Source organism: Talpa europaea, assembly GCF_964194135.1.
Source record: "Talpa europaea genome assembly, chromosome: 1".
Taxonomy (NCBI): domain Eukaryota; kingdom Metazoa; phylum Chordata; class Mammalia; order Eulipotyphla; family Talpidae; genus Talpa; species Talpa europaea.
In genome coordinates this window covers 143,917,126-143,943,939 of record NC_140073.1, presented here as the reverse complement: position 1 = coordinate 143,943,939, position 26,814 = coordinate 143,917,126, and the positions used below count along the sequence as shown (strand labels likewise).

The 26,814-nt window shown below is 51.2% G+C and overlaps 2 protein-coding genes across 2 annotated transcripts; both read right to left on the bottom strand.

Annotated features, from left to right (window-relative positions):
* Positions 1 to 8,417, bottom strand: SLC11A1 (solute carrier family 11 member 1; the record flags this gene model as incomplete). Its single annotated transcript, XM_084227758.1, has 14 exons — positions 8,289 to 8,417; positions 6,849 to 6,971; positions 6,397 to 6,516; positions 5,513 to 5,619; positions 5,033 to 5,103; positions 4,642 to 4,709; positions 4,309 to 4,464; positions 3,385 to 3,543; positions 2,061 to 2,162; positions 1,819 to 1,938; positions 1,255 to 1,404; positions 772 to 845; positions 216 to 366; positions 1 to 87 (listed from the first exon to the last, which is right to left on the bottom strand). Exons 2-14 carry the CDS (start codon positions 6,918 to 6,920, stop codon positions 1 to 3), a joined length of 1,437 nt encoding a protein of 478 aa, XP_084083884.1. The 5' UTR covers positions 6,921 to 6,971; positions 8,289 to 8,417.
* Positions 8,418 to 17,590: 9,173 nt separating this feature from the next.
* On the bottom strand, positions 17,591 to 23,008 carry CATIP (ciliogenesis associated TTC17 interacting protein; the record flags this gene model as incomplete). The annotated part of the gene is made up of 9 exons (XM_084227745.1): positions 17,591 to 17,845; positions 18,051 to 18,139; positions 18,480 to 18,556; positions 19,357 to 19,481; positions 21,014 to 21,181; positions 21,345 to 21,431; positions 22,118 to 22,173; positions 22,401 to 22,604; positions 22,927 to 23,008. 9 exons carry the CDS (start codon positions 23,006 to 23,008, stop codon positions 17,591 to 17,593), a joined length of 1,143 nt encoding a protein of 380 aa, XP_084083871.1.
* Positions 23,009 to 26,814: the final 3,806 nt, after the last annotated feature.

The following is a 26,814-nucleotide window of genomic DNA, read 5'->3' as shown; positions in this document are numbered from 1 at the left end:
CTATTCTTGGGGATGCCCGTACAGAAAGTGCTGGTGGGAGCTGTGGGCCAGACAGGAGGCCCCGTGGGCGATGCCACAGGTCCAGACCTGAAGAAGGGCAGCCGTGAGTTTGTGGCCTGAGGACTAGAGCTCTGGGGGAGCCCCAGGGAACCCCTCCCCCACAGCTTCTGTATGTTGCCTCCCATATCTCCAGGACACCCCTGGCCCTCTAGTACCAGGTAGAAGATGAAGCCCAGGTAGGGTATACCCAGCAGGACGACAAGGCTGTAGTAGGCCTGTTGGATGCCGGACAGCAAGCTGATCACCAAGTAGAAGTTGATGGCACAGATCAGCACCATGATGGAGGACGTGACCACCTTGCTCAGCCTGGGGGACAGAAGGGAGGCCCAGGACTGGCTGCATCTCCTCCTCCTCTTCTCCAGTGCCCACAAGCCAGCCTGGTGCTCAGGTGGGGAGAGGGGGTGATACATGAAGTCATCTCTGGGCTGTGAGGCCTTGGGCAGACAGCCCCTCTACCCCCACCCTTTCCACCTCCTGAGCCCTCAGGCTCCACACTGGTGAGATTCCACAAGAGGAGAGTGGGTTTCTAGAGCTCACTGAATTCCAACCCTGAATCCTGGTGCCGGGTCCCTATTTGTTAACTGGGTGGCCCTGGGCAAGTTCCTTAATTTCTCTGTTTATATGGATAATGGTAACTCCTATCTCTGGGTGCCTGTGTGGATGAAATGCTGCAGTAATGCAAGTCCAGAGTTTGGGGTGGAGGGTACTCACAGGCCGTTGGCAAACTCCTGCATGAGGGCAGGCATGCTGGTGAAGGTGAGGATGGGCAGCACAGCAAAGGGGAGCTGGGGAGAAGTGGAGGACCCAGCTGAGGGACCCTGCCCTTGGAGCACAGCCAGGAAAGGAGTGGGCCAGGCTTCCTGTTGTCCTCTGCCTGGCAGTGCACCCCTTAGGCAAGTCCCTTAACTACTCTGGACCACTATGCTTTCCAAGGGATTGGGGGCCCAGAGCAGGAAAAACAGACTGTTTGGATTTAAATCCCAGCTATACCATTGATCACTTAACTGCAAACATCCGTTTTCCCATCTGAAAACAGGGATACGGGTGGTTCCTACTGCTTGGGATGGCTGTGGGGATTGTGTGAGTCTTGTGGGCAAGGTGTGTTCAGAATGGGGAGGGGATAGGTTCAATATGGGGGAGGGGCTGCTACTGCTTAGATATGCAGGGGGTAGGGGTGGCCAAGACACAGCTCACCAGCAAGCTCTGCAACACGTTGAGGTAGTCATTGAGGCTGGTGAGGTCTCTCCTGTCTCTGAGGACTGCCACCAGGACTGTGGGCAGGATGGCGCAGGTACGGGTGAGGAGGACTCGGGCAAAGCGAGACCACCGCAGCTTCAGGAAGCCCTGGGGCGTGGGGTGGGTACTTTAGTGGCTGAATGCAGGAATTTCAGAGGAGGGCCCCTCTGTAGTCCCTCAGCCCTTCTCATGCCTGGGGGAATCCTCTGCTTTTCCATCTCTGAAGTGGGGGCAGCTCTGTCTCTAGCTATGGGACAGGGGACAGGGGAGGGGGAATTAGGGAGATTCCCCTCCCAGGTTATTTGCTGGGAATTAACACTTTTGGGGAAACGGGCCCATTAGTCCTGGGTCTGCAGCCTGGGACGAGTGGCCCTTCCACAATCGCCTGTCCTCATCTGTAAAGTGGGCTCATAATGGCGCCCTCTGGGCTGTTCTAAAGAACTGGAGGTTGGTGTCGGAAAGCGCGGCAGTGTGCTGGCTGGCCTCGGCCCCCTGGCCAGGCCCGGCTGTCCCAAGTCCCACCTCCATCACGAACTGTCCCGCGTAGGTGCCGGTCATCGTGGAGCTCTGGCCAGCCGCCAAAAGACCCACCGCCCAGATGTAGAGGGCTGCGGGCCCGAAGAAGCAACCTAGGATCACACCCTGAGGGGCGGGGTGTGGTCAGACTCATGGCCCCGCCCCCGCTAGGCCCCGCCCCTAAAGTGGGCGTGGCGAGTAGCCCAGGCTGCGCACGCGCCTCCAAGCCGCCCCTGCCCAGCGCGTACTCCTCGGTAAATGTCCACTTCCACGGTTTGGTTGGTGGTGCTGTTGTCCGGGCGGAAGATCTCGGCGTAATCGTGGAGGCTGCTGTTGGTACAGATGTTGAACTGCGGGCACCGGAGTAGTAGGAGGGAGAAGCTCACATTTAGCCTCGGGAAAGCCAGACCCCCAGATCTTGACGGAGCGTGGAAACCGGTGCCCCTCCCATGCACTGAATATTGCCCATATTTTGTGTAGCAAACAATTGTTTTCTTTAATATGAATTTGTTGCCAAATTTGAGATTGAGGGAGAATTCCCATGAGAACTTGGTTTCCAGCTTGGAATGGTAAGAGCTGGCATTCCCACAGAGAGACATTTGGCTGGCAGTGAGGGCAGCTGCCCCACGGTCCCCTTTTCCTTGCAGCTGACCCACTTCCCACAGCCCTGTGACTGGCTGAGCCTTTAAGACAAGGGTTTGCCATCCCTATTTAGACCTCTCGCCTGTGCCAAGGAGCAGAGTGAGACCAGGGAGGGACCTCACCAGGTCACACAGCAAGGCAGAGGCAGAGCCTGGGTCCCAGGAGGCCTGGCCAGCCCTCCAGCAACAGTGTTCAGCATTCAGCCAACACTCACCCCTGGCTAGCGGCTGTTAGCACCTTGATATGGAAACCCTCCATGAGAGCAGGGCAGATACCTGTCCTGAACTCCAGAGAGCCAGGGAGGAGCTGGCCAGCTCCTTTTACAGTCGGCTCACCTGTTTCCAGGAGGCCTCCCCAGCCACTCTGGCTGACGTAGCTCCTCCCTCACCCCCACCCCCAGTTATGTTTCATCCTTCACTTTATTCCCTTTGCAGCATATTCATACTTTATCACTGTGTGCTGATTTGTTGTTTTGTGGCCTGTCTGCTTACTGCCCCCCAAACTTAAGGTGCAAGAAGTCAGGGATTCTGTATCCCCAGGGCCTGAGACCCAATCTGCTCACCATGTAGATGAGCTGTGGTAAGGACTCAGAAGAAAATGACAGCCTGCACTTTCCCCACCCGGCACTCATGCCCAAACAGGCACCTACTCCTCCCAGAGCACCCTCCCAGTGATTTGCTGGCCAAATCCCGCCCATCCTCTACAGAACAGCTGGAATACTGGCTCTTCCAAGTCTGCCTTGCAGCCCCTGGGGTGGGTCAGACCCTCCAAGAACCTGCCCTGGGGAAGGGGCTCCAGGCCAGAGGCCAAGGTCACAGACTTCTGCCAATGCCTGGAGAGCTGGGCAGAGGCCCAAAGGGCTCAGCTGAACTGCCTGCAGTTCCCAGCAAAGCCTGCGGGGCATGCTTGTGGAAGGGCAGGGGGACTTACCGCATCCTCGTTGGTTTTCTGGTAGAAAGCCTGCCCAAAGACCGCCACAACAAAGAGGTTGATGAGGAAGGAGACAAACAGGGCAATGGTGGCCTCAATTAGGAAGTACATGTTGGCCTCTCGGATGTGTGCCCGCTGGGTCCGGTCTACCTCTCGAGACTATGAAGGTCAAAGGCAAGGGAAAATCCAAAGTCGCTTAGAGTTGCCAACATCCTCCCTCATACCTCTCTGTTTCCCCAGACCTCTGTTCTTTCTAAAACCCCTTCACACAGTCTGGGACAGCCCTTGTCGACCAATGGGTTTCATAGGTGTCTGCTCTTGCCTGGGAGGCCTGGTCCACAGTGACCAAGTGTCCACAATGGCGAGTGTGTCAATGAAGGTAGACTGGCCTTCGAGGCCCGTGTGACCTGGCCCCGCCCTTCTTTACCTGGCGCCTGACCCTCCCCTTCATTCACCGGGCTCCGGTTCAAACAAGCCCAATTTATTTCTGCCTCAGGACCTTTGTACTTGCTGTTCCCTCTGCTTAGACTATCTTCTTTCCTTGGTCATCCTGCCCATCCTTCAGATCTCAAATATCCCCTCCTTAGAAAACCCTTTCCTCTTCTAAAATAGTCATTCTCCCCGCTCAGTCACACCCAAGCACACTTCTCTGTTTTATTTTCTTCAGGGCACCCCTCACAATCTATCATTCTTTCATTTGCTACTATTCCTTGCTCCCGGTGCACCTCCCCCCACTAGAGTGCAAGCTCTAGGAAGGTAGAGGACTTGCCTGTCCATTACTGACTCCCAGCACACCTATATATACTAAATGAATAGAGAATCATTCATTTCCCGCCTGAAATCACGAATGCGGAGGCCAAAGGGGTGGGGCTCCAGCCTTGGAGGCGGGGCCAACATCGCTCCCTCCTCCCCTTCTCTGCTCACCTTGACCAGGGAAGAGTGCAGGTAGATGTTGTGCGGCATGATGATGGCGCCAACGAGGCCCACAGCCTGCAGCAGCTCGGACTGGCCGCAATTGTAGCAGGTGGGCAGAAACAGGCCCCGAAGAAGCGCTCCTTGATCAGGAGATGCCACCACATACTGTGTGGGGTGGGAGGGAAGAGCCCCATGAGGCTAAGCCCAGTCCTTGCACAGCGGGGCTCTCCCTCCACCCCAGCCGCTGGGGGCGGAGCTAAGGGCCCTGGACCCGCCCCTCAGACGCTAACCACCACCTTGGGGTGGTCTTGGAGGGTCGTGTAGCTAGCTCTGGCTTCCCACCTCATAGCCAAAGGTCAAGGCCATAATGGTAATAAGAAGTCCAAAAAAGGCTTCCAGCTTCCGCAACCCTAGAGGAAGAACAAAGGCGCAGAACAAAAAAATTAAAACCTTGTAACATAAGCAGTGATCAATGCCTAATAACTTGAGCACTTTGTTCCAGGCACTGTGCCAAGTGCTTAACATATATTTTACCTCAGCGAATCCTCACCACAGCAGCATGACGTCTGTGCTATTATTATCCCCAGTTATAGATGAAGAAACAGAAGTCTCAGTCTTGTGCAAGTTGCTCAATGCACAAGCAGAAGGGGAGCTCATAGGCCTCTCCCAGTGCAGCCTAGGCCCCTAGTTAACCCACCCACCCCCACAGTGCTAGGAAACGATGAACACCCACCGTAGTTATCGAGGAAGAGGAAGAAGAAGGTGTCCACAATGGTGATGATAACGCCACCCCAGAGCGGGATGCTGGAACCAGAAAGGCCAGGGTCAGCCCGGCCTGGGCTGGCGTCCCAAGTTCCCACACTCAGGGTTGAAGACCATGGACTCTGCCTTCCTTGGGGGCAGAACCCAAATGACCCCAGACAACTTCGGGAGAGGGGTGTGGGAGTACAGGAGACAGAAAATGGCCTGGTACAGGCCAAGCCGGGGTTCCAGCATGGCAGGGAGCTTGGAGCCATGGTGCTGAATTCTGTGTGACTTTAGGCAAGTCCTTTTACATTTCTGGGTCTCGTTTCCCCATCTGGCAGATTGGCTAACAGCACCGAGTCAGGGGAGACTGCGGGATGTGATGGGCTCAGGAAGTATAAGACCTGGGAAGCAGCAGCAGCTGTTCCCAAGCCTGGACTGATGAGCTGGGGTTCCCTTGGGCCTGTACCGTTTAGCGGAGAGCAAATTGAATGCAATAGCCGTGCCGATCACCTCCTGCATGTCCGAGCCCACGATGGCCAGTTCTATGGTCAGCCAGAGGAGGATGCGGGGCACCTAGGGGGAGGAGGTGACCCCTCATCAAGGCTGGGCCACTGTTTTTTTTTTTTTTTTTATCTCAGCCCCACATTCATCTTCCCAATCTCTGCCCTAAATTGTCGCTGAAAGGCTGCACGATATATTTCAAGACAGCTGATTTCCAGGTAGGTTCTGTACAAAACACGGGGAGATTAAAGGGCGGGGGGGGGGGGGGGAATCTCCCTCCTGCCCTTCTCTCCCCACCCCGCCCCCTTCTGGTGGGGTTTCTGGCAGTGCTCCAACAAGGACATCCTACACCCCGCGTTCCAGCAGCACCAGTGCCCATTTCCATAGTGGTGGCAGTGCTTCCAGAAGCTGGGCAGCAAATGATGGCCCGTGGGCTCTGCCCAGCAGTTTTCTGATCTCCTGGTAATACCTCCTTCCCTTGCACCGCCAGCCCTTCCAGCATCTCATAACTACAACCGTTGAAATTTCTAATGGTGTCATTAGTTTGCCTGCCTGGACCCTGACTGCAGCCAAATCCCCATTGTCTACCCCAGCCAATGACCCTTGAGCTGATGTCTACCTATTTTTTTCACCTTGGACAAGTCACTGCCCCAGGTTTAGTTCCCCCTTTGTAAAATGAGAGGGGCATCCTGCTCAGCGCTATTCGCTTGAGCCTCAGTCTGCTCATCTATCAATTGGACTTGTGACTCCCCACTTTAGATGGTGTAGATATTTAATCATAGAAGCTGCAAGTGGCTGTTTGGGAGCTGGGGTTGGTGGGTGCTTCCTGTCCTGGCCCATGAAACTCACCTTAGGATAGTAGAGATGGCAGACCTCACCCAAGTCTTTGCCTGTCACCACGCCTAGCCGAGCTGCAAGGCGCTGGCAGAGTAAACCCAGCACCGTGGCCCACAGCAGCACCCAGAGCAGCTGTGAAAGGCAGGAGAGGCCTTCCTTAGAGGACTGGGTCTCAGCTAACCTGTGGGCTGCCGGCACCCTCTGGCACCACTCCTTAGGGAAAGGGTAGGGGAGAGCGCACAAGAAGACCACCCCACCCCCACTCACAAACACCCTCCTCTGTGTCTGTAGGGTGTGGCCAGGCTGGGCTGTCCTGGGAAACTTGTTCTGGCTCATTTGAACTTATAGCCTGTGCCCAGGAATACCAGCCATACAGTCCACTCTGGGGAAATGTGCCAAGCTGGGCATCTCCAACCACTTAGCCTGGTTGCCCTCCAACCCCCATGGTGCCCCAACTCAGTCACTTTGAATCTAGCCACAGCTCCAGTCTGAAGATCCGACTCGATGTTTCCTGGGTCCAGGAAGGCGATGCTCATGAGGAATCCTGGCCCCGTGAAGGCCCACAGCTTCCGCAGGCTGAAGGTGCCCTGGGGGTAAAGTGGAATGAGGGGTCTTGAGTAAAGGGGTGGGAGAGCTGCCTTGACCGGCCCCCAGCAGACTTCCAACAGGCTCATCAGCCCAAGCTGACCAGCCCTGACCTCTAGCCTCCATTTCTGGAGTTGCCTGCCCTGGAAAATAATAGGAAGAATCAGCAGGATTTGCTGAATCATAGGTGATCAGAATTCTGGACCTATTGCCTACACCAGACCAGCCTAAATCAGCAGATCCTAAGAATCTGAATGGGGGTTTCCTGGGGCCAAGCTGCCCTGACTTAGCTTCTCCTTCCCCAGCCCTGTCTCAGAGCACCGGGCCTCTTCTCTGGATTCCATTGAGCCTAGGCCCCTACCCTCCTACCCCCATTCCAGGACTTGGCCTGGCAACTTGGGGACCGGCCAAGATTCTGGAAATGCAGCACCTCCTCTTCTTCTGACGCTCTTGTTCAGGTCCTTTCCTTTAATGTTAAAAAACCCTCATGCCGTGGGCCTCCTGAGGGTGCAGGGGTTAAGCACAGCACTGTGAAGCTATCTGCAGCCTCCCCAGCGAGACAGGGAGCTACCCACATGGCGCAGCCGACCTCTCCTGTCTCATCCGCTGCTTCCCTCAGCGGTGTATTTCAATTAGTCTGCCTGTTCTGTTCCCTGCTCTGTCTCTGGTGAGTCCTCTCACTCCCCCTGTACCTCTGGCCTGTACCCCAGTTCTTGTATGCATAAATAAATAAATCTTAAAAAAAAAAAAACCCAAAACTTCATGCTCTAAGGTGAATTCACCCCAGACTCCTGCCCCTTCCTAGTAAAGCTGAGATTCATTCAGAAAGCACTTGATCATTTTTAGACAACTTTTTAAAAAAAATTATTTTAAAGATTTATTTTTCATTTATACAAGTGCTGGGGTACAGGCCAGATGCACCCGAGGGTGAGAGGATTCACCAGAGATAGCGGGGAACAGAACAGGCAGACTGACTGAAACACACTGCTGAGGGGAGCAGCGGGCGACACAGGAGTGGTCTGCCGCACCATGTTCTTGCCGGCCGGCTGGCCGGGATCAAACCCGCGCTGCAGAGGCTGCGGACAGCTTCACAGCGCAGCACTCAACCCGCTGCGCCACTGGGGAGGCTCTTTTAGACAACTCTTGAGCACCCCAGTTAAGTGCTGGGAAGGGTGGGAAGGTGTGGTTACCACTGCCACTGCTGCTCAGAGCTGGAAAGAATGTGCCATGTTTTTCAGGAGACCTCCCTCCCCTGCCCGTCAGATCCCATAAGACCCCACCCATCCCCAAAGACCCCCCAAAGTTTCCAGCATTCCCACCGGCTCTGTGTCTGGGATAGGGATCTTTTCACTCAGGTAGGTGCCCTTGGGAGGTACTTGCTGTGACCCTGAGCTCGATGGGCTGGAGATGGAGCCATAGCTGGGCCTGCTCAGCCTCTGGGGGTCACTGTCACCTGAAAAGAGGTGAGAAATGGTGAGTGATTAGCCTCTTTCTGTTGTCCCAGGGTTAAAACCCTCTGCCTTTCTCTCTCACCTCCTACCTCCTTCCTCGCGGACAAAGTGGAGAGAAGAGTAGGGACACTTGACTCTCACCTTGCTCTGTCACCTCTGCCCTTCAGCCAGCATTCCAGAAGCAGCAGGGGAAGTGAGACCCTCAGAATGACTTCCCTTCCATCCAGATCTCTCTTGCCACAATGAGGAGAGAGACTCTGGGTTCTAAGGAGGGCCAACTGATTCTGCCATATACGTGCCCTGGCCTCAATCCTGCCTCCTCTAGTAGCTGAGGAAGCTCCAGGGGCTCAGGTCCAGAGATCAGAGCAGAGGATGCTACGCCCAGGCTAGTGACCAGAGTTGTGGTCCAGGGATTCCCTTTGTCCGCTGACTGTCCTCCCTCCTGTACCCACTCAGACTCTGTCCCTGGAAGTGGCTACTTACCTGACATGAGGGTAGCAGGCTCAGTCTCTCTCTGTGCTGGGGCCATGCGTCCACTCGGGTGCTCGTGTGGGAGTGTGCCGGCTCACAGCATCTCACCAGCTTCAGCTGAGCTTGACTGTCTTTATACACATGGATGTTATGAAATACTTCCCAAAGGCAGAAGTGGCCAGTTGTGGCGGAAGGGTCTGGTCATAGTAGGAACTTTTGTTCCCCTCTTGGTTTGACCGGAACCCCACAAAATACCTTTGGCCCCTTTCCTTTTTTTTTAAAAAAAAAGATTTATTTATTTATGCATACAAGAGCTGGGGTATAGGCCAGAGGTATGGGGGGTAAGAGGATTCACCAGAGACAGAGTGGGGAGCAGAACAGGTAGGTTGACTGAAATACACTGCTGAAGGGAGCAGAAGGCAAGTCAGGAGAGGTCTGCTGTGCCCTGTGGGTAGCTCCCTGGCTGGGGATCAAAATTGTGCTGCAGAGGCTGTGGATAGCTTCACAGCGCAGTGCTTAGCCTCTTGTGCCACCAGGGAGGCCCCTTTGGCCCCTTTCCTGGCCATATTCTGAGTCTCCCAAATTAACTCTGATTTCAAACACTTCCTGCTCTTGGGTGTTCATGTCCAGATCTCATTATTGTGCCTCCCTCCCTGCCCCCATCACAAACGGTCAGGCCCTTCTTCACTTTGGAGTCCTGTGGCCACTGGTGAGTCTAGTGGGAGGGAAGGAGTCTTGACAACTACCCAGGCCTCAGTTTCCCATTGAGTAGCTCAGAGGAAAAGACCTTCTGGGTACTGCCATGTAGACATACACTGAAGATTCAGGCCAAGGAGATCCTTAAAGAAAGTGGCACTGGTGGCACAAGGGGTTAAGCACCGCACTATGAAGCAATCCACAGCCTCTGCAGCATGAGTTTGAGCTCCGCCAGCCAGGGAGCAACCCACAGGGTGAAGCAGACCTCTCCTGACTCACCTGCTGCTCCCCTCAGCAGTGTATTTCAGTAAACCTGCCTGTTCTGTTCCCCACTCTGTCTCTGGTGAATCCTCTCACTCCCCTCATCTCTGGCCTGTACCCCAGCTCTAGTATGCATAAATAAATAAAATCCTTAAAATAAAAAAAAGAAAGAAAGTGGCACGGGAATTCTGGTCATGGTACTGCCACTGATTCTCTTGAAGTTGTCACCAGATCATGTCCTCCAAGCTGTTTCTTCTGTTAAATGAAGGATGTAGACTATCAGAGTTTAAGTGTAAACAAAACAGTGCAGCTCAGTGTTGAATTATGGATAATGCTGAGCCTCTGTGTGTGTGTTAGGGGAGGTGGTAATAGGGAGTGGTGGAGACTATAGCAAAACAGAGATTATATACTCTCTTTGAAGAGGGCAGTGCTCACAGAGTTCTGGCCAGTTGTATTATATGGGAATGTGGGCCCACTGTCATCATATCTTCTGACTTGTCAAGAATGCTGGAAATTTTTGAATTTATGCTTTTTAAATAGTAGGTTCAAAAATTGGAAAATATTCTGTAATCAAAATAAAACACTCTTACCGGATAGATTCCACTTGAGGATTACCAATCTCTAACCTCCAGGTAAATGTGGCCAAGACTCTTCTAGCTCCTGATTTCTTCTTCACAGTTCCTTACCTCCCATGTAACCTCCCTCAGGGCTAATTCTGTTGCCTTGTTTTTCTGCCAAGGAGATTCAAAACCTGAGACAAAACCTGTCTTGGGGTTTCGAACTCCAAAGTTTGATACCTCAGATTTGGTACCTGGATTCAGATAAGAGCCCACAGGATATAGGAGAAGGTTCTCAGGCCCAGAATTGACCTGGGGTGTGATATATTCCCCTGTTAGTAAAAAACTTCAACCAGGATGGAGGGAGGCAGTTACTTTCCTGGTGTCGATGGGGTAGGTTGAGGTCGCAGGAGAGATGGGGTGTGGGAAGATGGGTGAGTGATGGGTCAGAGAGGAGAAAGCGGTGTCATGCTTTGTCATTGTGCCATCCTATTACTCAAGGTGCTGCCACCACCCCAGCCCTGAGGTTTATATACATTTTCCAGTCACTGCCATAAGGATCCTTGAGGGTGCCGGGGTTGGTACCGGGGTAGTATGTTATGATGGTTAATTTTATGTGTCAGCTTCTCTGGACCATGGGTGCCTGAATATTTGGTCAAACATTCCAGGTGTGTCTGAGAATTTGGGGAGGAGATTGACATTTGAATTTGTAGACTGAGTAAAACAGATTTCCCTCCCTAATCCTGGTGAGCTGTGTTCAACCAATGGAATACCTGACACTAACAGAATACTGGGTAAGGGGAAATCTTTTCTCTCTCTCTCTCTCTCTCTCTCTCTCTCTCCCTCTCTCTTCTCTCGCTCTCTCTCGCTCTCTCTTGCTCTCACTCTCTCGCTCTCTCTCTCAATGTCTTTGAACTGAGATAGTGGTCTTCCCCTACTTTTGAACTTGGCTTGTACTAGAACATACACCATCAGCCCTGGTTCTTGGGCTTTCAGACTCAAACTGGAACTATACCATTTGGTCTCCAACTTGCAGATCCTGGGATTTCTCAACCCCCACGCTCATGGTTAGTCACTTCCAGATCTATCTATCTATCTGTCTATCTATCTATCTATCTATCTATCTATCTATCTATCTATCTATCTATCTATCTATCTTTTCTAATGGTTCTCATTCCCTGAAAACAGGTAATACCTAAGACAGATGTCTTCCCCTTTGCATCTTTTGTGGAGACTTACCTGTAGTTAGGAACTCAGTAAATATAACTAATTCATGACTGATTAATACAAACATTCCCTAACATAGGGAAGAGGAACTGTAGTGTAATGTTGATTGAGAGGAGTTTCTAGCAGAGAATCAGAGAGCAGGAAGATACAGGAGTAAGAGTCCCTTTGGATCTGGAGCTATTGCTAAAAACTGAGCCCTGCATGTATAGGGTAAAGCTTTAAGAAGTCAAATTTCCTCAGGATGGATCACAGAATTAAATGTAAATATGAAACTATAAAACTTTGAGAAAAAATAAGAGAAAGCATTCAGTATCTAGGGCTAGACAACCACTCGCTAGACTTGATACCAAAAGCATGATCTATAAAGGAAAAAACTGATCAATTGGACTGCATCAAAATTAAAAACCTGGGCCTCCCCAGTGATGCAGCGGGTTGAGCACAGCGCTGTGAAGCAGTCCGCAGCCTCTACAGCATGGGTTTGATTTCTGGCCAGCCAGGGAGAAAAATCACATGGCACAGCAGACCTCTCTGCCTCGCCCGCTGCTCCCCTCAGCAGTGTCCTTGGTCTGTCTGCCTGTTCTGCTTCCCACTGTGTCTCTGGTGAACTCTCTCATCCTCCCGTGCCTCTGACCTGTACCCCAGTTCTTGTATAAATAAATAAATCTTGAAAAAAATTAAAAAATAAAATTAAAAACCTTTGCTCAGTGGAGGACTCTGTTAAAAGGTTGAAAAAACAAGTTATAGACTCAGAGGTAATATTTGCAAAACACATATCAGACAAAGGACTAGTATCTAGAAATAGAAAAATCTCTTACAGTTCAACAGTAAAAAAACAAACAATTCAATAAAAATGGACAAAAATCATGAACAGACATTTCACCGAACAGGATAAACAGATGACAAATAAAAATAGGTACAGATGTTCAGCATCATTAGCCATTAGGGAAATGCAAATTAGAGTCATAATGAGATATCATTATACCCCGTCAGGATGGCTAAAATAAAAATACAGTCACAATATCAAAATGTTGGCAAGAATTTGGAGAAACTAGATCACTCATGTTGCTAGAGGATGCAACATGAAATAGTCAATCTGAAAACAGTTTCGAAATTTCTCTAAAAATGAAAAATTTAACTACCCTATGATCCAGCAACTGCACTCCTGGGCATTTTCCCCAGAAAGATGATTCATGTCCACACAAAAATCAATATACAAACTTAACAGCAGCTTATTTATAATAGACCCAACTGGAAACAATACAGATTGTCCTTCAACAGGTAAATGATTAATCAAATTGCTATTATCTGTGCAGAATAGATTTCTGAGCGTTTACCCCAGAGAAATTAAAACTTAGGTTTGTACTGGGGCCTCCCTGGTGGCACAGGGGTTAAAGTGAGTGCAATCAAGCTACAGACAGCCACTGCAGCATGAATTCAATCCTGAGCCGGGTTGCTGACCCACATGGCGCAGGCAACAGACCTCTCCTGTCTCGCCTGCTGCTCCCCTCAGCAGTGTATTTCAGTAGATTCACCTGTTCTGCTCCCCACTCTGTCTCTGGTGAATCCTCTCACCCCCCACACTTCTGACCTTTACCCCAGTTCTTGTATACATAAATAAAAACTCTTGAAAAAAAAAACCAACTTCGGTTTGCACCAAAAACCCATATATGAATATTTATAGCATCTCTATTTGTAACAGCCCAAAACTGGATTGGCCCAGATGTCCTTCAACAGGGAAGTGATTAAAAAACTGCAATACAAACCAAGGATGACTGTTCAGCAACAAAAAGGAACAAATCTGACACATAGCATAACCTGGAGGAGTGTCTGCAGGAAATCACATTGAAAGAAAAAGTCTCAAGAGGTTATATGCTTTATTGTTCCATTTATATGATATTTTTGCAATGATAAAATTTTGGAAAAAAGGGTGAGATTCCCTGGGTCCAGATCCTGGCTCTGCCACTAGTCACTGTGTGGCCTTGGCCTTAACCTTTCCCTTACCTGTAAAATGAGTATAATAGTACCCACTGCAGAGCGTGCTATGAGAATCACATGAATGACCGTGTGGAGAGGGATCAGAATGTAAGTGCCATGTAGAGCTTGCTCTTAGGATTGTTGGTCATTCCCTCTGGCTCCCTGGGCTCTCAGACTAGGTCAAGTCTGCATTAAACACTCTGATAGTGTATGTGTAAGTTTCTTTCTTAACACTCTCCAAGTTCTACCCTCACAGACAAATGGGGTCATGGACAGGTGTCTCTTCCCTTCTATGCTGACCGAGTGCCATGCAGGTGGGCCCTGGCCCTGTTTGCTCACCACAGATCCTAGCCCAGTGCCTGGCACTTGTGAAATGCTCCACATTTCTTTTTCTCATAGTTCAGAGAAATAGACATTTTAGTCTTGTGGAGCAAGAGAAGGGGATCATAGAAATACTGGGGACAAATTACACAATCTAAAAGCAAGCCAGTTTTGGACCTCCCTGGTAGCCTAGGGGTTAAGTCTCAGCATTACCACTGCAAAGGCCCACCGTGGTCTGAGTTCAATCCCTGGGCAGGGAGCTAATAACCCACATGGCACAGCAGACCTCTCCTGTTTCACCCGCTGCTACCCTCAGCAGTGTATTTCAGTCAATCCACCTGTTCTGCTCCCCACTCTGTCTCTCTGGTGAATCTTCTCATCCTTGCTCCCATCACCCACTCCCCCCACCACCCCGCTTTCCCCACCCCTGAAGCTCTGGCCTATACCCAATTCTTCTATACAAAATAAATAGAATCGGGCCTTCCCTGGTGGTGCAGCGGTTGAGTGCTGGGGCTGGGCAGCCTCTGCAGTGCCAGTTTGTTCCCCGGCGGCCGGCGAGGGTCCCACAAAAAAAAACAAAAAAACCAAACTTTAAAAACAAAAAAAGCCAGTTTTGAAATGGATGTCACAGAACATACAAGGAGTGGTACAAGGAGTGGCGGCGTTTGTCCCAATGACCGGATACAAAGCAGAGGAAGAAGCTCTGTGGCTTGACTATTACTGCCCCCGCTTCTTCCCCACTGCTACAGAATAGCAGGATCTCTGTGGAAATGTCCTCAGTGTGTGGACTGACTCAGCATTAGTTTCAGAAGAGAACTCGCTGGCCTAGAAGGCCCTCTGTGGCCCAGCCCCGCCTACCTCATAGTGACTAAGCACTCTTAAGCCAGTCTCTCCCGCCCAATTGTGCTTCAGCTTTCAGGCCTTATTGGTGTCTTTGCACATGCTGTTTCCTCGGCCTGGAGGCTTTTCCTGTAGCTCTTCACAAGTCAGACTCTTATCATTCATATCCCACCTCAACAGAAACCCTACAGAGGCCCCCTGAAGGGCTATCACAATCACTTACTAACCATACTTCTTTTTCTACTTTTTCTTTTCTACTACTTTTTCCCATAAATGTCTGAATTTTAACATCTGAAATCATCCAGGCAGAGGAAATGAGTAGCACCACCCAACCACACTTACTATCCCTTCCCCACACTTCCTGTAAGTGCCACGAGGACAGGAATGTTGTCTTCTCACTGCTGATCTCCCAGTGCCCAGAGCAATCGTGGCGCCCAATATTTGACTTGGTTGCCTGATTGAAAGAAAGACATTACCCTCTAGAGGTGCGCTGTCCAGACGGGTAGCCACTGGCCCCCATAGTGTGGCTGTTTGGCTTGAAATTAATTAAAGTTAAACTCCCATCCCCCAGTCAAATTAATCATATTTTTAGTGCTCAATGGCCATGTATTCCTGGTGGGGGCCATGCTGGACATTGCAGATGTCATTTCTATGACAACAGAAAGTCTGGTTGGGTGGTGCTACTCAAGACCGTGAGTGTACATGGTCTTTTCTACTTTTACTCATTGCTTGTGTCATTTCCTCTGCCTGGAATGCTTCCTCTGACCTTTAATAAAAAGCGCACACATGTAGGATTTGGCAATATGTTAAAACAAATGCCTTAAGACCCAGCAATTACACTTCTCACGCTGTAACCTTAAGGAAAGAATTGCTGATAGATGCAAAGATTTACCTATAAAGATGTTCAATGCAGCACTGCTTATAATAGCAAGAAGGGGGTGGGGGAGGTTGAAGACTGGTTCAAGTATGGTAGAACCATCAAGAATAAAAGACTGCAAATGTTGTGCCCAACGTCGACCAGTGCAGCCCCCAAGGACACAGACAACCGATGCAAGGGCACAAAGGAGTTTATTGCGGGCTTGAGTCCGGGCCTTCCACATGCACCGATGCAACGGCAGAGGTCGAGAGCCCCAAACAGAGGAAGCAGGGGTATCTTATAGGTCATGAGTGGCACGAATTTTGAAAGAAGCTGGCAATTACTCATTGGCTACTACAAAGGCATTTTGGCGCGCACGGTTATAGTTTCAAACTGATTGGACGGTTAGTGATGCTGTCCCGTTTATGGATAGGACTGCCCTCATTGGCAGCTGGGGTGGTCTGCTTTTTCGTCACCAAGTGGAGTGAGGGTTGTGACTATTGAAACTATCTCCGGAATGCGGCTGTACAAGGACTAACATATCAAGGTGGAGGATATACAAAATGGCGAAACCTTGGCTAAGCTTGGTTCCACAGTAATGACATGGAAATATTTTTAAAATATAAGGGAAAAAAGCTGTTTGCCACACATGAAAAAAGCTACAAGGCAGAAATGGAGACGGGAATCTAGGGAGATTCCAACTTCATCTGTAATGTTTGAAACTTTTAAATAATGTAATTAAGTTTGCAATTACCAGTTAATGAGCATGTGTGGCTGAATGGTTTCATTTTTGTTCAAAGAAATGAAGACCCTTGCAGTTGTAAAGGGCAGATCAAACACTTTTATATAAAGTGCTTGGCAGAGTAAATGCTCCCCGAACCCCAGTCAATTTAACCAGAGACTAAGAAGATATTTACCACAACGTTAACCATGGTTGCCTCTAGGGAGAGGGCTGGAGATATTTCACTTTCTTCTTCCGCATTATCTCCTTTTTAAACATTTTCTCTAATGAACAAGTATTTCTTTTGGAATAAATAAAGGAAGGGGAGAATAAAATATACTCTTTTTTAAATTTAAGAATTAAAAATGGGGCCTCCCCTAGTGGCGCAGCTGTTGAGTGCTGAGCTGTGACGCTGCCCGCGGCCTCTGCAGCGCTGGTTCGATCCCCGCCGCTGGTGAAGGTCCTACATGACCTCTCCTGCCGTGCCCGCTGCTCCCCTCAGCTGTGTACTTCGGTCCTTCTGCCTGTTCAGCTCCTCACTCTGCCTCTGGTGAATCCTCTCACCCTCCCTTGCCTCTGGCCTGTTCCCCAGTTCTTGTATAAAAATAAATAAATCTTTAAAAACAAACAATAAAAAAGGAGCCTAAAGGAGGTGATGATCCCCTACCGATCCCTTTTCCCTCGGAGTTGGTAACTGCGAAGTTTGGGGGATCCTGGGTGTTACTGGAAACGGGGTGTAGGAATGGCGTGTGAGCTGACCGTGGGGCTCTGGGGAGGTTTCCGAGGGGACGGACACGACGAGCCGATACCCCACCCCACCCGCCACCCCCAGCGTCCCCAGAGTCCACGACCCTGCGGCCCGCCAGGAAGCCCCGCCCTGCTGACCCCGCACCCCCCAACCAACAGCTGCACTACTAGTCGGCGTGGATTTGGGGGCCCCGCGTTGGGGCGTGAACACGCTTCCCACGCCCTTATTCAAAGCGCCTGGTCCGGGCCTCTGTTTTCCAGTCCGGGAGGCGGGGGCGCCGACGCCCCAGCGCCGGGGAGGCCGGGGGAGGCCGGGGGAGGCCACACGCGCGGTTCCCATTTGCAGCCAAAGACTCGGACGCGCGCGGCCACTTCCGGCTCGCACGGCGGGGCGGCCGCGGGAGCCCGTTTATTCCCTCAGGGCCGCGGCCCGGACGCGCGCTCCGCCGGGCCCCCGCCCGCCAGCCCGGCCCCGAGCCCGCCCCGCCGGCCGGCGCCCCTAGTCCTCGCCCTCGCCCTCGCCCTCGCCCGGGGGGCGCCCGGGGCGCAGGGGGCGGAAGGGGCTGGGCCGCTGGGAGGAGCGCAGGGCGGGCGCGGGCGGGGCGCGCCGCGCGAAGGGCCCGAAGTACTCGGCGGCGTAGGCCACGGGGTCGGGCGGCCGGCGCAGCAGCAGGAAGAGCAGGAAGTCGGCGACGAGCGCCTGGGCCTCGGGGTGCTGCCGCAGGTAGCTGCTGTGGCTGAGGCGCAGCTCCTCCTGGTGGGGCGGGGAGTGAGCGCCCCGCGCCCCCCGCGCCCCCCGCGCCCCCCGCGCCCCCCGCGCCCCCCGCGCCCCCCGCCGGCTTCTGTCCCCGGAGGGCTTGGGCGCGCGTTTCATCCAGCACAGAAGTCGTTAAAGCTGCCATTGATGGGGGGGCGGGGGGCGGGGAAGGGAGGCCCTGCCTGCTGGAGCCCCTCCTCACCTTCCGCTCCAGGAATTTCGAGTAGAGTTCGATGTCCTCTTCCCACACCAGGGACTGCTTCCCAAATACTGGGGGAGGCTCGATCTCATCTGGAGGGGGAGGGAGAGCAGGAGGAAGGCTATCGACCCCAATTCCAGGATCACCTGTGGATCCGCAGCCGGACGCCCAGGGACGCCCAGGGACGCCCGGATTGCAGGCTGAGGCAAAACCTCGGGCAGGGTCCCCCCCACGTGGCAGAGCTGTGGAAGGGGCTCCCAGCAAAATGAGCCTCCCTTAATTTCCTTGGGGCTGGAGGGCAGAACTTCATCTGATCTCAGACTGGGGTCCCACCCAAGCCTCAGGTACCCAGGCCTGCACCCTGTCAGGCTCCCGGTGTCAGGTGTCGCCCACCGCCACTGCACTCTCCCACCAGCCAGAGGCTTCACTTACCTTCCTCCCTCAAGACGGGTACCTTGGTGATGATGCAGCACACAGGGGAGCCCACCTGGACTCTCTTGGCCAGGTGCCTGAGCAACCCAGAAGCAGGTGTGAGAGTGGTGTCTTCCCAGACCAGCCTACTCCCTGGAGAGACTTCTCGTGGTCTCCCTTTACTGCTGCCCCCCCTTCCCCACTTGTCTTTGGTTTTTCTGCATTCTCTAGCTCCCCAGATAATGCCCTGGCTCTTCAAACCGGTCCTGTTAGTACCCCTAGCCGTGCTTGCCAGCGCTGAACCCAGACCTTCCAAGGTGCAAGCACTAGGAGGTCCTGGAGCTGCCTGCTAGGTGGTGCTCAAAATAGAAGCAACATTGTACCTTAGGAAAACCAACAACGTTCTGATTATTTCTCTTCCAGTCTAGTGGAAGCACCTCTGGAAATTTCAAGCAGAAAATTCTTCACACCCTCCCCTCCATTTTCTCATGATTTGGTGCCTGCACTTTGCTGGGGACAGCTTGGCAGTGTGCCAGAGGCTTCTTCCAGAACATTGCCTTACAGAGTGCAAGTTGTCCAAACCTTGGTGGTTTTCCATTTCACACCCACCCGCTGTGACAGCAGCTTGAGCTCTGCCTCAGCCCTGCCCTAGCCCTGTGGAGGACATGGCCATCCCATCACCCAGCTCGTTGGCAAGGTTTGCGAGGCTCTGTGGAGTTCAGAATGGGCAAAGGAATGAAGAAAGAGTGAACAATGTGGATAAATAAGGGGGCACTCGGATCTCAGCAGCAATTCTTCCTGGTGGTGCCCTGGGAAAGAGGGGTCCCCCTTTGCCCCATCATATAACATCATTGAGCCCAGCTGCCTGTACCCCCTGGCCCCACGGTCAGCAGCTCACCCATCGGAGAGCAGGTAGAACTGGCAGGACATGGGGATGCCCTCCTGTGAGTGCACGTTGTGCTCCACGATGAACACTTCCACCTGCTGGTGGCCCACCGGGATGGTCTGCACACCCAGGGCTTGCTGGCAGCAATGAAAATGAGGAGGGGGTGAGGTGGATGCCTCCCAGGGCCACCCCCTGAATCTTCCCCTGGTCCTTTTCTCTGTGTTGTAGCTTCATTCCTCGCTAATCAGTGATAAACAGCCCATGGCGGTCCAGACTCTCAGCGCCACAGATTTTAGTTGCACACTCAAGTTTATTGGAGGATCCCCTCCTAGAACCAGGCGGTCCTGCTCCTGCCCAGCCCCTCCCCTGTGCTGGTGTTTTGAAGGAGGGGACCCCCCAAGCCTCTGAGGAGTGGGACTAGACTGATCTGTAGCCAACTCAGGCTGTGGTTCTGCTGGCCAGGGAGCTAACCCTCATGGCGCAGCAGACCTCTCCTGCAGGCTGGCTGTTCTCTAAAACTTAAACCCCAGTGGGGAGAAAAGTGCTAATGTGAAGTGTGTGCTTCAGAGAAAATGAGAGGCAGTGCATGTGCCTGCTCTTGTCAAGCACGTTGCTATTTGTGATAGAAAAGGCTAGAATGTCATTGACAAAATTGGTCAAATCGACTCCCAGTGTGGTATCAAGCAAAATAGCCAAATAAATAAATAATCCGGCCTCCCTGGTGGCGCATGGGGTTAAGCACTGCACTATGAAGCAATCCACAGCCTCTGCAGCAGAGTTCGATCCCCAGCCAGCCCGGGAGCAACCCACATGGCACAGCAGACCTCTCCTGACTTGCCTGCTGCTCCCTTCAGCAGTGTATTTCATCAGTCTGCCTGTTCTGTTCCCCGCTCTGTCTCTGGTGAATCCTCTCACCCACCCACCCACTCTGCATCTCTGGCCTGTACCCCAGCTCTTGCATGCATAAATAAATCTTTAAAAAAAAAAAATCAAGTACACCCTTCAGGATTGAGACATACCAAAAAAAATTGAAGTGCAGCTGGAGATGTTGCATTTCCTGATGTTAAAAATATGTATTTTGGGGCCTCCCTGGTGATGCAAGGGGTTAAGTCTCAGCACTAAGAAGCTATCAGCAGCCTCTGCAGCAGGAGTTTGATCCCTGGCCAGGGAGTTGACCCACATGACACTGGCAGCAGACCTCTCCTGTCTCGCCTGCTGCTCCCCTCAGCAGTGTATTTCAGTGGATCCACCTGTTCTGCTCCCCACTCTGTCTCTGGTGAATCCTCTCATCCCTGCACCTCTGGCCTATACCCCAGTTCTTGTATACATAAATAAATAAATCTTTAAAAAAAATCTATCTTTAAAAGTAGCCCTCTGTTTTTTTTTTTTTTTTTTTTTTTCCTGGACTGACTTTTAAGTGTAAAAACCATTGCCTCCCCGAATGCTCATACTTTTTGGTCTCTCACTCACTTTACCTGCTCCACACTCACCTTTTCTCTACCCATGTGGTCTTGCTTTCTCCTGCCCTTGGGTGTTCTACTCCCAATGCCTAGTTTTATCCCCCCCACCTCCTCTTCCATGCCACAGCTATCTTTTTCTTCCCATTACCATCCTCCAGGCCCCTTCCAGTTTGCTCCCAGGCCAAGTCCCTGCCCAGGTGAGCCCTCACATAGGTAGAATAGCAGAGTTTGCCTTCTGTGTCCAAGGCCAGGAAGCGGGCATTGCTGGGCACTGTTTTTCGCCAGGCCATCAGCCTCAGCAACACCAGGTTGGCAGCCTCAGAGATGAAGCCCGCGATGGAGTGCCAGGGGGAGAATGTCACTTCTGTCTTCACTTCCTGGTCAGGACAAATCGGGATCAGGGGCATCAAGCTGGGGGGGGGGCGGTGCTGGGGAGGGTGCACAAGCAACATGTAGGTCCTGGGGTTCCCAGGCCAGGCTCCTAGTCTGTCACAACCATCCTCCAAAGAGGATCCAGGGTCCGCCTGGCTTTCTCCTTACCTCACCGTCCTTGACAGTTCTGGTCATGGCCATTTGATCCCCCTGCTTCAGCAGATTTGTCTTCCGTTCCATGGGGAGGGTTGGGAACTATGGGCCAGAGCACCCAGGGGAGGATCAGGGACTCACCAGATGACAGATAAGGACCCCCACTGAGGCCACCTCATCTGTTCTGCTTTATAAAGGAAATTTGGATAGGAAACCTTCCATAGATAGTCAAGCTCAAGAATAGAAATTGAAAAAAGAAAAGGTATACACCGCAAAAGGCAAAGGGAAAAAAATCCTTGAAACAGTAAAAATAAATAAAAAGAAAAAGTGCCTAGAAAGCCTATAGCATGGGAGCAACAAAAATCACCAAGCAAACGTGCTTAAGAGATGCAGTGGCTTCTGTGGGAGGGCCCTGAGGTTTCCCGCCTGCACAGGGCTCTCATTCCAGAAGTCCGTGAAGTGGCAGGCTCAGAAGCAAGAGAATTGGACCATTGGGAGACGCTAACCCACAGGGCCCCCAGAATGCCCCTGGGCTCTCTGGCTGGAGGATGAGCCAGTGGCTGGGCCAGGATTTGTGTGTCCAGAGAAGGTCACAGCCTTGGGCTGATTCCAGTAGCCAGATGGACTGGTTTCCAAGTAGTGTGTGGTGGGCATGGTAGGGTGACGGGAGAGAGTTGGGGTACATTCCACAGAGCTCCCCTCCTCCCCTTCCATGGTCTCTCCCTCCCTTTCAGGGTGTCTATTCTCTCATCCTGGCTTGTGGTCAAGGCTAGGGGCTGAGGAGGTACCTTGATGAATTCCTGACTGTGCTGTTCCAAGATCTCCAGCTTCATGGACAGGTAGCCTGGGGCGGAGGGAGTGAGCATTGCCATCAGGGGAAGGGCTGGAGAGTAAGAGGTGGGGGCACTCAGGTCGTGTGTGGGGGAAGATGGTGGCCAGTGCTCCTGTCTTGCGTTTCTACCTGTGCCCGCTTCGTGCAGTTCTGGCCCCAAGGTGAATTCAAAGGCCCTGGGAATGATGGGTGGGGTGGTGGGAGGAAGCAGGTGAAGGGCATGGGCTGGAGTAACTCACCCAGGAGGGAGTTCCCGAAGGGTGTTTTGTTGATGAAGCCTCTGCTGAAGGCATGCACGAGGAGGCAGTAGGACAGGAAACCAACTTCTCTGTCTTTGTATTTCCCCATCTGCACGTCAATGGTCAGCTCTCCCTGAGGCTCCCCTGTGTCTGAGACCATGACCAACGTCTCCGAGAAAAAGAGCATTTGCAGCTCCTCCAGCCCTGGGGGTGCAGGTCCCAGGAGGACAAATTAAATCCTAGCTCCTAGACCTCAGATCTCTGTCCCCTGGTCACCACACTCCCCACCCACCCTGCTTTCATCCCACAAGTCTCTCAGCAGGTGAAGACACCTAGCATCTTCCCTGGCAGACTATTAACAAATAAGGGGGCTTCACACACTTTCCGAATTCCTGGAGAGTCAAGGTTGAGAGAAACAGGTCTGAGCCTGTTTCTTCCCTCCTCTCCAGACTGGTGGCCCCCTGCTCCTCCTGCCCACCACCCCCTCCACATTGCTCCCCGACCAGCACCCCGCCCCCCAACTCACGGAGAGAGCTGAGGAAGTGGATGGCTTCAGCATTTGCCTCTGGTGGTGGCAGACTCTTCTGGATTGAGGGCTGGGGGTTCATGACCAAGGGCTGGTGGTCCTTGGCTATGGGGTGATAGTGGGAGGAGAAGCTGAGATGGTGGACTTTGGGGATAAAGGCAGGGGTGCGGCAGGGGTCCCAAAAACAGAACCCTTCCCGGTCAACCCAGGATATCTTGAGGGACAAGACTCCTACCCTTTCCAGCCCTAGCAGCCCTCCTTCCAACCTGTGGATTGAACTCTAGAGAACTTGCTGCCTACTGCAACCTGGTCAGCGGCAAGCTGTCTCCATGGCAACCGGGAGCTAGCTACTGACTCTTAAAGGGCCACCAACCCCCTTCACTGAATACCCAGACCTTGGAGGAAATGGTGGGAACTCTATCCAACTCTGGGTAATGTCCAGCAGAGGGAGCATTTGACATTCCTAAGAGGCAGCGGGATGGCAGGGTCTTTATTATTAGAATTAGAATTCGTGCCCGGAGTGAGGCAGGCACACAGCCCACAGGCCCAGCTCCCTAGGCTGGCCTGCCCTAACCCCACGGTGACAAGGACCAGGGTGACTCTGAGCCGGCTGGTCCAGGCTGTCCTGAAGGGATACAACACATCCTCTCAGGCATCTTCAGACTCATCCGGTGAGCAGGCACCTTTTCTCTCCACTTTATGGATTAGAAAGTGAAGCACAGGAGTTAGTGCAATGTCTTCTGAAGATCAGGCGGCTGGCAGCCAACAGTACTCAACCAAAGGCAATCCGATTCTGGGAGTCAGAGAGAATTCAGAGAAAAACGAAGCAGGACATAGATGACACATTGAACCTAAATAAGTAGTGCAATAACTTAGTAGTGAGTGATGAAAGACTGAGACTTATGCCAAGACTCCACCCCCGGACTGGGCTACCAGATCCCCATCCTGCAACAGCTGGAGTCTGCACTACAGTGGCTATGAAAGGGCCTCAGCCTGATAGTCAGGGTCATAAAAAAAGAAAAATCTTACTGTGAAGCTTCAGTCCCCAAAGGTGGCCCCCATCCAACTCCCCACATCACTTCAAATGATTGCTTGTCCCTGCAACTTCAGGGAGATTTAGAACGTATAACCATGCTGAAGAGAATCAAGTCAGCAGTATGGGTTGTACGTGTGTTACACTGTGCATACTTTATATTTCAAGTTCTTGAATTGTTTAGAATAATTTGGTGTAGTGAGCTACTTAAAACATAAGCCTTGAGAGTCTAATATAAATTAGACAGTTGAGGGTCTCCCTGGTGGTGCAAGGGGTTAAGTCCTGCACTGTGAAGCAATCTGCAGCCTCTGCAGCATGAGTTTGATCCACGGCCAGGGAGCCAACCCACATGGCACAGCAGACCTCTCCTGACTCGCCCGCTGCTCCCCTCAGCAGTGTATTTCAGTCAGTCTGCCTGTTCTGTTCCCCACTCTGTCTCTTGTTAGTCCTCTCACCCCCTGCATCTCTGGCCTGTACCCCAGCTCTTGTATGCATAAATAAATAAATCTTTTTTTAAAAAAAAACTTAAAACTCAAAGTCAGCCAGTGTGGTGTTGACACAGAGAAAAAGACAACAGCCCAATAGAACTAAATAAAAAAATAAATTAGATAGTTGATTTCAGTGGTACTTTGAAGTTAAATCCTTACTGGGATTGTTAATGGAACCAAAACATTTTTTAAAATCTTAAAATGTGCTACATTTATTTAGATTTATTAGATTTCAGTAAAAAGTACTTGGAGGTTGGCTTGTCAATTGTTTTATTAAAACTTTTTTAGTGAATTAATTTTTCCCCTGCTTTTTTGAGATATAATTGACATATAACAATCAGTTGCTTTAAAAAGGAAATAGGATGCGTAAATGTAATATAAGCTGCTTATAACAGCTTTAATTTTGAAGAGAGAAATAATTATCAAAGCCCATTTAGGGCCTCCCCGGTGGCGCAGCGGTTGAGTGCTGGGTTGCGAAGCCGCCCGCGGCCTCTGCGGCGCTGGTTCGATCCCCGGCTGCTCCCCGGCCACCGGAGGAGGGTCCCACATGGCGCGCAGACCTCTCCTGCCACCCGCTGCTCCCCTCAGCAGTGTACTTCGGTCCTTCTGCCTGCTCTGCTCCCTGCTCTGGCTCTGGTGAATTCTCTCACCCTCCCGCGCTTCTGACTGTACCCAGTGCTTGTATAAACTAAACAAACAAACAAACAAATAAATAAATAAATAAAACATGCCTCTATTAAAAAAAAAAAGCCCATTTAGAAGTTATTATTAATAGTAGCCAGATTTATGGCTAGAATGATACAATTGATAACTTAAAAGTTTTGGAAATATTTATGTTTAAAAATTTGCATTTTAAGAACTTGAGTGTTGATTTTAAAAGCTAAAGTGAATTCCAAATAAACCTTTTTCTGCACATAAGACTGTCAGTGGCATTAGGAAAACTCACAACTGGTTTGGAAAGCAGTTTGTTTCTGAAAAAGTTAAACATGGCATTATTATGTGACTTGAAAGAGAACTGAAAACATCTGTACACAGATGTTCACAGTACCATTTTTCCTAACAACCAAAAAGTGGAAACAACCCAACTTTCCATCAACTGACAGATGGATAAACAAAATGTGGTGTAGAGACACAGTGGAATATTATTCAACCATAAAAGGAATAAAGTATCACATATTACAACATGGAGGAGCCTTGAAAACATGTTGCGTAAAAGGAATCAGTTACGAAAGACCAGATACCAAATGATTCCATTTATATGAAATATCTAGATGAGGCAGGTCAGTAGAGACAGAAAGTGGATCAGAGGTTGCCTGGTGTGGAAGTGAGGTGGGGCCAAGGAGTGTGAGTGACATCACATGGGCATCGGGTTTCTTTTCAGGATGATGAAAATGTTTTAAAATGAGATTGTGATAATGGTTGAAAAGCTGGGCCTATACCAAAAACCACGAATTGTACACTTTACCAGTGAATGTTGTCTTATGTGAATTCTATCTCAATAAATCTGTTGCTAAAGAAGGTTTAAATACAATCCAAAAAAAAAAAGCAAACCTACTGCTTTCCCACGTGAAGATAAAGTTTGACAAATTCTTTTTATTAGGACAAAGTTCATATTTTATCTGTTTCTTTTCTTTTTTTTTTTTTAAGTTAGGACAAAGTTTAAAATAAAAATGCAAATTGTGGTTTGGCACATTTAAGGGACGCCCACGTAGTTCCTCCCCCGGCTGTCCTGGGAAGATTTGCTCCCCCAGCTGGCCACCCTTGGGAGCCCCCTTTCTTGGTCAGGCCCCTCTAGCTGCATGCCACCCTGCTTGTCTGTCCTCACAGGCTCCCGCTTGCTAGGCGTCCATCTTGCTCACCCCCCACTTCCTCCCTTTGGTTCTAACTGTTTCCTACCAACGGCAGGGGCAGAAAGCAATTGGCAAAATGGCTCACATAAGGATCTACTCTTCAACTCTCTGGAAGAGCTCTCTTAAGAACCTGCTACTGGGGCCTCCCTGGTGGTGCGAGGATGGTACAAGACACAGCACTATGAAGCTATCAGCAGCCACTGCAGTGCGAGTTTGATCCCCAGCCAGGGAGGTGACCCACATGGCGCAGCTGCTCCCCTCAGCAGTATATTTCAATAGATTGCTTGTTCTGCACCCCACTCTGTCTCTGGTTAATCCTCTCACCCCTGGCATCTCTGGCCTGCACCCCAGCTCTTGTATGCATAAATAAATAAATCTTTTTCAAAAAATAAAAAAAGAACCTGGTACCATCTGTACCATAGGGCTGTGGAAGGACACCCTGGAGTGTTTGGGTTGGGTAGGTGGGCCTCTTTGTGGCCGAGAGAGGTCTGGCTTCAGGGTGGCATTGACTCCCATA